The sequence below is a fragment of the Bactrocera tryoni genome, chromosome 1 (assembly GCF_016617805.1).
Source record: "Bactrocera tryoni isolate S06 chromosome 1, CSIRO_BtryS06_freeze2, whole genome shotgun sequence".
NCBI classification, from domain to species: domain Eukaryota; kingdom Metazoa; phylum Arthropoda; class Insecta; order Diptera; family Tephritidae; genus Bactrocera; species Bactrocera tryoni.
Genome location: NC_052499.1, coordinates 83,487,617 through 83,498,243, shown reverse-complemented (window position 1 = coordinate 83,498,243; position 10,627 = coordinate 83,487,617). Strand labels below are relative to the sequence as shown.

At 33.7% G+C, this 10,627-nt stretch overlaps 3 protein-coding genes across 3 annotated transcripts; 2 read left to right on the top strand and 1 right to left on the bottom strand.

Moving 5' to 3' along the window:
- Window positions 1-1,425: 1,425 nt before the first annotated feature.
- Window positions 1,426-4,089, top strand: LOC120766623 (farnesol dehydrogenase). Its single transcript, XM_040092234.1, has 6 exons — window positions 1,426-1,701; window positions 1,836-2,001; window positions 2,056-2,182; window positions 3,378-3,513; window positions 3,695-3,829; window positions 3,906-4,089. Exons 1-6 carry the CDS (start codon window positions 1,561-1,563, stop codon window positions 3,948-3,950), a joined length of 750 nt encoding a protein of 249 aa, XP_039948168.1. The 5' UTR covers window positions 1,426-1,560; the 3' UTR covers window positions 3,951-4,089.
- A 965-nt stretch (window positions 4,090-5,054) lies between these two features.
- On the top strand, window positions 5,055-8,247 carry LOC120782745 (GTP-binding protein SAR1). The gene is made up of 6 exons (XM_040115187.1): window positions 5,055-5,258; window positions 5,886-5,954; window positions 6,283-6,402; window positions 6,463-6,528; window positions 7,364-7,599; window positions 7,671-8,247. Exons 2-6 carry the CDS (start codon window positions 5,912-5,914, stop codon window positions 7,785-7,787), a joined length of 582 nt encoding a protein of 193 aa, XP_039971121.1. The 5' UTR covers window positions 5,055-5,258; window positions 5,886-5,911; the 3' UTR covers window positions 7,788-8,247.
- Window positions 8,248-8,809: 562 nt separating this feature from the next.
- Window positions 8,810-10,378, bottom strand: LOC120782783 (bifunctional arginine demethylase and lysyl-hydroxylase PSR). The gene is made up of 2 exons (XM_040115251.1): window positions 10,301-10,378; window positions 8,810-10,247 (listed from the first exon to the last, which is right to left on the bottom strand). Exon 2 carries the CDS (start codon window positions 10,186-10,188, stop codon window positions 8,983-8,985), a length of 1,206 nt encoding a protein of 401 aa, XP_039971185.1. The 5' UTR covers window positions 10,189-10,247; window positions 10,301-10,378; the 3' UTR covers window positions 8,810-8,982.
- Between the last annotated feature and the right edge of the window lie 249 nt (window positions 10,379-10,627).

The following is a 10,627-nucleotide window of genomic DNA, read 5'->3' as shown; positions in this document are numbered from 1 at the left end:
ACAACCCTGTGGAGGGGATGTTTCGCCTTCTTACTTAAGCTCGCCTTCAAACGGATGTTCTTTGGCTAACCAAAGGATACTTGGTCTAGGACCGGAAGACGTGAGCTGCTTGAGCCGTATGTAAAAGAATCGTTTCTGGCCACTCCCAAGTGAATGGCAATCAGATAACTTTCCTTACATGCGTGAACATCTGATGAGTGGACGTTACGAGTTTTCGAGAAAAAGGTTCTGCGAAAGATTTATGGTTCGTTGCATGTTGGCCACGACGAATATCGCATTCGATGGAACGTTGAAATGCGATGATATACGACGACATTGCCATAGTTCAAGGAATTAAGAGACAGAAGCTGCACTGGCTAGGTCATGTCGTACATTTCAGGTCTGAAAGTATTCGACGCAATACCTGCCGTGGAAGCAGAGAAAGAGGAAGGACCAGGTGGAGAAGAACCTGACTTCGTTTGGAATTTCCAATTGGCGCCAAGTTGCGAAAAGAAGAAACGACTGGCGCGGTACTGTTAGTTCGGCTATAATCGAATAAGCGGCGTCTACGCCAGTAAAGGAGTAGATGAAATCTGAAACGTAACCGACTTACGGTTTGCATTCAATGAAAAACGTTTTGCAAGTTCTTTTTTAACCTACAAAGAGACGAAATCTTTTCTGAAGAAATTAAACTTGATTTTGATCGGTCAGTTTGTATGTCAGCAGCATGCTATAATGATCCATATCGGTGATACCGACTAATTTGCTGTTTCTTTGTGACAAACGGAATTGTGAAATTTTTCTCATCGATATTTTAAAAACTGAGAAACGAGTTCGCGTATATAGAGACCGGCTGATGATGACCATGGCTTAATAAATATATCCTGTTTGGGGTATAACAATTTAGTTCAATTGTTGTTCAAAACAATCAGTTTGGGTTTTAAAAAAACGAGTTGGCATTCCCTTAAAGAACTTTAAATTATATGTTATACATTATATATGTACATATACATATACATATACATATGTATAAAAGCAAAATAGTTTATACTTATTTTGGCATTTCTACATAAAACTATGTACTTTAAGTCTTTTAATTTATATTTTGTATATTAAACTAACATTAATCAACTATTAATATGTAATTAGTGCAAGTGTGTGTTTCATTCCGTTAAAACTCTTACCTAAGCATTATGAAGTCCCAAGCTTTTCCATATCTACATAACTATATCAATTCATATATTCGTCGTATAATTACGAAAGTAACACAGAAATCAATTTATACTTCTGCTTTATACGGTATTGAATATCGAGATCATTTGAATCATTCTCCGCCGCTCTTCTGTCATAATGAGATGATTTGTCACTGCACACCACTTGTGGGTTATGATTTTGATATGTATAAATCCATTGCTAAGCCGGCTACTTAGGCTGCAACTTAAATTAGTACGTCAAAGCAATCAGTCGGTGTTCGAGGTTGAAAGCGAACGACGGCGTGACAGTGACTAGTGGCAGTTGAATAAAAGCCGAAGCTAAGGAACAACGTAAAAGCCTTCCTGATTACTTTTTGCACAACTAAAAATGTCTGCTGCAGCCGAGAATGTGCAGCAAGTGGCCGTTGTGACGGGCGCATCTGCTGGTATTGGCGCCCAAATTGCTATACTTTTGGCGAACAAAGGCATAACCGTTGTGGGATTGGCACGACGATCCGAATTGATCGAGGTACACATACCAGGAAGTGAGATAATATATTTATAAGTAAAACTAAATAATATTAAAATGGAAGCATTCAGCAATTTTTCCATTGACAACAAGAACGTAATTTCACAGATTGACAAAAGTTTTCTCTATTCAAGGATTTGAATAAACAAGTGTCAGGCACCGGAAAAATTCATGGTCGCCACTGTGATCTCAGCCACGAGGAATGCATTACAGCCGCTTTCAAATATGTACGTGAGAATTTTCCACCAATTACAATACTCGTATGCAATGCAGGCATGTTGAAGGCGAATTTTATATCAGGTATTAAGTAGTGCAGTTACGCATTGCAGACTTTTAATTATGATTACCCAAAAGAATCCACTGGTAAGGATATCAAAGCTTTGTTCGATCTTAATGTTGTGGCCACATCCATTTGCCTACGAGAAGGAGTGAAGCTAATGAGTGCAAGTAAAGTAAAAGGCCACATTATTATAATGAACAGGTAAGATTTGCAACGGGAAAGTCTCCCGCCTTACAGTTATATATTTTTTCCTATTATCGGATAGAATGATTTATATATCACTTCCAATTACTACAAAATTAATGATTTGGTGGAAATATTATTTCTGCTTTTTCAAATAGTTGGAAGTTAGATATGAATTTTACGGTAAGGCGGAGGACCTTTCCGATACAATTAAGAGCTCATACTTCGAAAGGAGTTACCAAGAAATTTTTCACAGTATCAAGCGCAAAATAAAAATATTCATCTTTTTACCCATCCTATTTTCTATGTGATTGTTATTTGCAAGCTACACTGTGCAGAAGGAGAATAGGGGAATCTCCTGTGCTGAACTGGACGGTAAACGCAAATTATTGTGCATATAGAGGTCATATACAGTTAGAAGGTCGAAACAAGCAAATTTTTCAGAATTTTTTCTGAGAAAATTTTTAAATTTATTGATACAAAAATATTGTGGTGAATTTCTAAGACTTATTATTAGTAAAAATATTTATTTGGAGAGGAACTACAGCCGATCTCCAGGAGCTCCTCTCAAAAAAACGTTTTGCGGTAACCACTATATCTCTGAACTGGATTTTCTGAAATAAAAAAAAAAACAGATTTCGTTAAAGTCAATCGAAGGAATAAGCAAAATAAAATTGTTTGCCAAAATGGCGATTTCTAAAAACTAAAATCGATTTTTGACCAAAATTTCCGGCTTAAATTGTGTATAAAAAAAAAAAAAACAATTTTATCGGTGAGAAAAAAATCTTTGTTTAATTATATTTAAAAAACTCGCGTTAAAATTTGAGACTAAACGGTTAAACCGTTTTCGAATATCGTTGGTCACCGACTTTGAAAACACCATTTTGAGAAAAACACGTTTAAAGTTTGGCCTTGTATTATACTTCCAAGCACTCTAAAACGCCTTCTCCAATTTACATGTAACTTCGAAAATATTCACCGGAACGGTATGCAATTTTCTTGATTTTTTGAAAATTCTAAGTGTATCTAACACCGTAAGGTAAAGCAAATCATATTTGACCTTTGTCTTCGATCGGTCGGCCAGTTTTCTACCTAATTCAAATTGTCCCCAAAGACTTGAGACTGAGATGGACACATACAGACTTAAAAGTATTTTCACAGAATTACAATTAAACTGTTTTTCATTGTATTTCTTTCATATGCATTGACTCAGCATCCTCGGACATCGCATACCGGAAGTGCCGGTGCCGTTATTTAGTGTTTACCCTGCGACGAAACATGCTCTAACGGCACTATGCCAAACCATCCGTCAGGAGATTCATTTTCTGAAATTAAATATTAAATTAACGGTATGTAAATCGCATCGTAGTAACATCTAACTTGACATACATAAATACATGAATGTATGAATTGAAAATTATGCAATTTTTATTATATTCTTTAACTATATAAAATTCATTTATTTTATACATGTAAGAGTACAAAAAAATAAATATATCTTTTTATATATGTACATATATGTATACTCAGAGCATTAGTCCAGGTATGGTAGATACGGATTTGTTGAACGTTTATTCTAAAGCTGTTGCCGAATTGCCAAAACTACAGGCCGAAGATGTAGCCCAAGCGGTTATATATGCATTAGAAACACCCGATTATGTACAGGTAAAATATTATAAAATGCTAACAAACTACTAAGAATCATAAAAAACTGTTCTTCTTTCGCTTTTTCAAATTCCAGGTTGAAGAAATCGTTCTGCAGGCTATGGCGCGTTTTAATGCTTAATGTTTGTAGGCATGACATATCGATATATTTTTCTTATTCATAAAATTATCTTTAATTATAGAATGCGAATGCGTACATAATTGCTTAAATAATGTATTTTTAGTGCATTTAATAAAAACCGCAACCCTCTTCTATTGAATTCTTATTTCTTACTTAGTTTTGATCAAATAGAGAACAGAGGGGACGAAGGTTTTCTTGCATCCCGTAATCTGATGAATAGAATAGCACCAGCTGTCGAAACTTAGGTGGGAGCGTTTTTGGAAATTTCAATTTTTCACTTTTTGATAACACAATAAAGGGAAAAGGCGGCTTTTGACGAACAAATTGGTTAAATTGTTATTGTAAAATGAAAAATATTAACAAGTTTGAGGGTGATCTCGTAAATTATGAATGTATAGAAATAGTGTTGTAAATCTCAAAACGATCGGTGCCTTAGGGTTGGAGTTAGTTGGAGAAAAAGTTTTAATGTTTTGAAAAATAGAACGTTCATGAGACAGATATAAAAACAATTTTAATTTCGTCAATTTGGTCCAATCGACCAAAATTTAAACGCAGCGTTCTTATGTTGCATTCATCGGGTTTTCTACAATTTAAATTGATAGGTCTTTGCTATAAAATACCTTGAAACTTCAAAAACGCTTTGCCATAGAGGTCAAATAACTTAAAATTAAAATTACTTTGGCTATTTTACAATAGGTGGCGCTTTGATTGATGCTTTCATATTGATAACCTTTTAAATATCAATTAAACAACTTTCGTGTAGTTGATTTTTCTTATATCATTTTTTAACTTAACCTTAAAGCTTCCATACACCAAATACCGTAACTACATCAGTTTATTATCAAGTTTTTATGCGATAATGTCATTTTGATGCGAAACTTCATGAACACCGCAATTATCGTACACTTTCATGCTAGAAGAAGTACAACCGATAAACTAACTTAAAAAGGCAATAAATGACAATTTTGTTTTCGTTAGAGCAGAAAAGGAAAAAGCGGGACAACACTATAGTTGGCATAAAAGTGAAAGAACGAAGAAAAGCAAATTTCAACAATTTCATTTGACATTTTCTGAATTTCAGAAGGCAAAGCAAGTTCAAAACGCACACGAGGAAAAGAGTTTTGAATTGGATTTTCCTTTGCTGTCGTGTCGTTGTCGCTATTCTTTTGTCCACTATCGTCGCCGTTGTCATCGCCTTCGTCTTTCTTTTTTAGCGTAAAAGAAATCGCTGAAACACGGGAAAAGGCGAGAATAAATTAAAAGTTTCAATATTTCCTTGAAATTTTTTAATTGTAAATTATTTATAAGGTAAATATTCGTAATAGTAGAAACGCTATTAGGTGTGGTGTGTAAACCAAAAGTGAAGTGTAATTGCTAGCACCAATCATCTTATTAGAATTTGGGTGATATGATTTGTATCTCAATCATTGGTCGCACCTACATAAACTACTTCCATTGTGATGCGTATTAAAAGAATAACTTGCTAAAATGTATTTTCAGCAATACGTAGTTTTCATGCAGATTCATTTGGTCAAGGCATGGGGACAAGGGTTATTATTACAACTTCCTGGGTGAAATGTTAACGACCAAAAGTCATTGTTAGTATTAAAGAAAGTTCCACATACACAGAAATCTGAAATCGGTGCTATGTATGCGACCTTGTCCCATTGTTTGAAAGTTGCTCCTATACCATTTTTTCTGCTCTTTACTAGTACAATTTGAGATTTTTCTGTACTAAAATTTTCAAAAATTTGTTTTATGTCAAGGCCGTATATTGTGCTAAATAAGGCGTAATGGATGCGTATTATATACCTGTTTATTTTAATATTTTGCAAGGGTACAAAACATTGTTAATGTTATAATATGTTTGTATTATATTTTTATATTTGTATTGTCGCTATTGGAATATAATTGCATGATTTTTTCTATTTACAGATAACTACACACCAATAAATAGCAAAATGTTCATTTGGGATTGGTTCACTGGTGTTTTAGGATACTTGGGTAAATAATTAACATTAAAAATATGGCAATGAAAACTTTGAGATTTTATAGTATATGCTTGCGTATTTATATAATACATAATTAAGAAATAAGAGTGTTGTTTTAAATTGACATTCACAAATGTACTTTATGATCTGCATTCAGATTATATCGCAAATATGCAATACAATCGTATTAATATAACATTAAAGAACTTTTTTCACATATGGATCACTTAACAAAAACTTGGATTTATATGGAACTGCCAAGATATTAGGTTTTTTTTGCAATATATTTCAAGTTTTGTGTTCTGATTTTTGATGATATTGTGTTATTTTATTATCACCAGGTCTGTGGAAGAAATCCGGCAAGCTATTGTTCCTTGGTCTGGATAATGCCGGCAAAACAACATTGTTGCATATGCTCAAAGACGATAAACTGGCACAGCATGTACCAACACTTCATCCTAGTAAGTCAATATTATGTAATATGGCCAAAAATGGAATTCAATTTCTTTTTAATTATTTAGCATCAGAAGAATTGTCAATTGGCAATATGCGCTTTACCACATTCGATTTGGGTGGCCACACTCAAGGTAAGAATGGTCAATTTGAAATTTAATATATGTTAAAGTACGCCAATTTATATGCAAAAAATAAAAAAAAAAATACCAAACGCTAGCGAAATATGTAATCATATGGTCCTCCTCCAAATTTGTTTATGTATTATGAAGTAAAAACTTACGATGCGAATCATGATATTAAATACGCACGCGAAATTAATTGCGAAAGTTTCTTATTCAGCCTACTAATGCTTTGATCGGTTATCACTTTTCCATTGCTGAAATTATGCACAAAACTCTCCATAGCAAACGTACCTTATTATTACGCAACTTGAAAATGAAATTTCTGACAAAATAAAGATTGCAAAAATATCATAAAAAATGGATATGCTTATACATATGTATATAGTATATATGTACATAGATTTATTATAATTAGATTCGAAAAATACATACGTAATTTTTCGTGAATTTGAAGTATCTAAGATAATAATAAATTTGTAAATATACACATACATATGTATCTTCGCGTCAGACTTGACAATGATCTTGCAGTTTTTGTAAGATTGCAAGCGCTAAAATGATTGCTTAGTATAGAGTTAGAGGAATATTGATAACAGCTTGTGAATAATTGTACTATTGCTAGCAACATTAAAATATGCGATTATATTGAACTAATAAATACTAAATCTCTAAATATGTACCATTTTCCAGTCCATATAAATTAAAAATTATTTCCAATTATTGTTAATTGCACAATAAATTACTTTATACAAAATATTACAATTATTGCTTCGTATAATACTGTAATACAAATACATACATATTTAAAAATTATTTAATATTGCTTTTTCCTTAATTAATATAGCGCGTCGTGTTTGGAAGGACTATTTCCCAGCTGTGGATGCAATCGTCTTTTTGATAGACGCTTGGGACCGAGGTCGCTTCCAAGAGAGTAAAATTGAATTAGACTCGTTGTTAACAGATGAAGCGCTGTCAAACTGTCCCGTGTTAATTTTGGGTAACAAAATCGATAAACCAGGTGCCGCAAGCGAAGATGAACTTAGAAATGTTTTCGGTCTCTATCAGTTGACAACCGGCAAGGTACTTAACCTATATACATATAAATAGCTTATTATCTTTAATAATATAATATAATTCTAATCTGCTTTTAGGGTAAAGTGCAACGTTCGGAGCTTCCAGGACGCCCTCTGGAGTTGTTCATGTCTTCTGTACTGAAGCGACAGGGTTATGGCGAAGGTTTCCGTTGGCTAGCGCAGTATATTGATTAAAAGCTGCTTTTTCATTTTCAATTCAAAATACGTCGGATACAAGCTTTCTTTTTTTGGCATCTTTATACATACAAAATCGCCAAACAAACAGGTCAATAAAATCGGAGAACCTCTCATGGCAGAATAACGCGAATTAGAAATGCCACAATGATACTTCAATACTTCAAATAGAAAAATTAATACAAAAATAAATATAACACAAACAAAATCAGAGTCTAAACCATATGTGGATGCAAGAATAATGCAAAATAATGCGAAAGCAACGGTAAAAGTAAAAATAAGCGCAGTCTGAATCATTAAGTAAAAGTAATGAAACACAACACAAAAAACATCCTATATGCATTGTGGGTAGTATGTATATTTTAATTTTAAAGGGTAACACAAACGGATATTCAAACATTTCAATATCATTTCCAACCTTTCGCTCTAAGTTAGCTACAATTTGTCTAATATTTGTTTAGAATTTCCAAATAAACAATTTTATAAAATGTATGCACATGATTTATTCTTATTTAGAGGGGGTGATTAACTTTACTTACTTCTTAGTGGCAATAACTGAGTATTGAGATTTTGTTGTTGCAGTAATGTATGCTATGTATGTATTTATATAATCCACATTATCTCGGAGACTAATTAAATCCTCATTAATTAAAATTGAAGCACAATCCGCAGTTCATTCGGCTTTCGTAGGAGCAAGAGTATAACCCACAAATAAGTGAAATTTTATAACACCCAACAAAACGATAAATAATTGAAATTCATTTTTATAGTTTTATAATTTCATTTATTTGAAGTAATATTTCAATATGATTTTAAAGTTCCAACTGGAAACGATATATTATACTGTTACTACTTATTGTTGCTAAACAAATTAAAATGTATACAGTTGCTTAAAATAATCCGATCCGCGTTAAATATTGTTTAGAATTCTTACATGAATACATTTAGCTAAACCGAAGTATAGGATCGTTTGATTTAATGTATTTAATTAATGTTGGGTATGAATTGCGTTGATATATAAATGTTAACTTTTGCAGTGCAGTAGCGTTTTCAAACGCATTCGGAGCATTCTTGTCAAGCTTCTATTTTCTCCTAATTTTAACTTGCCTTCTTCAGATCTGTGAACACTATCATAAGTAGTATATTTAATTTCTGCATTTATCATCATATTTTCGTCACTACAACGCAGCCGACATCAAGAGCTGGACGCCATACCACCTCCCAACCGCCTCTTTTTCTTTTTTTTAGCGGTTAGACTTTCTTGCCCACTATCAGTATTGGAGCTGCCACTATCGCTGTCATTACCTTCGTTTTCTGATGATGATGATGAGGAACTGGATGAAGAACTTGAGTTACTAGAACTATCTGAAGCAAAGCCGGTACTTTGTTCGACATTAATGCTTTCCGCAAGTTTGGCTAAATCTGGTTCCTTTTCACGTAGAACACGCAACCACTTTCGAGATAATTTTGGACGACCTCGAATACTTTTGTGCCAAACAACCGGGAAATTTGTGCGACTGCAAAAGTTTTGAGTGATGGCGACAGTTTCATCTAAATTCAACACTACATGCCACCAACCCCCTGGCACAAACACAGTTTCACCTGGTTTTTGTAATATTTCAAGGGGTCGAAAATCTGCCGGCCAGTCTGGTTGTTTAGTTCGTGGGTAAATTGTATTAAACCAGGTGATTGCTTCATCACGTTGTTTTCCTCCCACAGCACTAGGTACTTTTAACAGGTCCTTAGGAGTTTGGGTTGGAAATAAGCACCAACGTTTATGACCTCTAAGAAGTGCGTTCCAAGCGCTTGTACCCAAAGGATCTATATGTATACCAGTACCAGAACGTTCCGGGCCCATTACAAACCAGCGGTATGGGGGACGACGTTCTTCTCCACAATGTTTGAATAAATCATCGCGGAAATACTTCGGCACTGTATAGTCTTCAAGCAATTTACGACGACGATGATGTTCTCCGAAGCTGCTATCAAAGATATATAAGGGACTATCATCGAGAGTAGAGCGCATATATTCAACATAGTATTTCATTTTCATTTTAACACTGTAACCCTCGTTGTCTTCTCCACATTTGAATTTTTGATTTCGATACTTTTTTGCTAGACGTGATACTGTCCATTTTTCTTCTGCTTGCCATCCTTCTTGACAACCCTCTATAACAACTGGTAGATAGGGCTTTTCGTAACGCTCTATAAACTCCTCACAACTAACGTCAGACTCCTTAATGCGTTCGACATTATCCTCAAATTTTTGAAAATCTTGAAATCTCTCGTAATATCGCAAGGCAGACCATGCCTCTTTGTCCCCCAACTCCGGACGAGCCCTACGCTTTACCTCACGAAGCCGTTTTCGAGAACGTTTAGGCAGTTTGAATTCCTCATTCATTCTATTGACGTAAAGTTTACTTTTGTTTGTATTTTTACACGAATATCTGCCGAAATATTCTAATTTTACATTTATTGAGTAGGATAATTCTGGTAAATTATTGCTTTATTACCGCTGTTTGTTAATTCCAGAGAAAAATTGACATCTGTTGGTTAATATTCGAGTGAGTACGTGACTTTAAGCAGCGTTGCCATAAACTTGAAAGCAATTGATTATCAAAATTAGATACTGTAACTAACAACATATCCGGTAACACGATATTTTCTTTGCGAACAAATAAACTTAATAATATTATTATATTCTATTTTTCTCTTCTTTGTCTATAATATGCATATTTATGACTCGAGCAGAAAATTGTCATTTTTCTCTTATAATGTTACAGTGTATGGTTTAGTAAATATTGAGTATTATTATATAATTAACTCTTTGACCAAAAATA

Coding starts and splice junctions, on each gene's coding strand:
- LOC120782783 (XM_040115251.1), bottom strand. CDS start 10,188: ATGAATGAGGAATTCAAACTGCCTAAACGTTCTCGAAAACGGCTTCGT.
- LOC120782745 (XM_040115187.1), top strand. CDS start 5,912: ATGTTCATTTGGGATTGGTTCACTGGTGTTTTAGGATACTTGG. Junction 6,403..6,462: donor TGTACCAACACTTCATCCTA/GTAAGTCAATAT, acceptor TTAATTATTTAG/CATCAGAAGAATTGTCAATT. Junction 6,529..7,363: donor TTTGGGTGGCCACACTCAAG/GTAAGAATGGTC, acceptor TAATTAATATAG/CGCGTCGTGTTTGGAAGGAC.
- LOC120766623 (XM_040092234.1), top strand. CDS start 1,561: ATGTCTGCTGCAGCCGAGAATGTGCAGCAAGTGGCCGTTGTGACGGGC. Junction 2,183..3,377: donor CACATTATTATAATGAACAG/GTAAGATTTGCA, acceptor GCATTGACTCAG/CATCCTCGGACATCGCATAC. Junction 3,830..3,905: donor AAACACCCGATTATGTACAG/GTAAAATATTAT, acceptor TTCAAATTCCAG/GTTGAAGAAATCGTTCTGCA.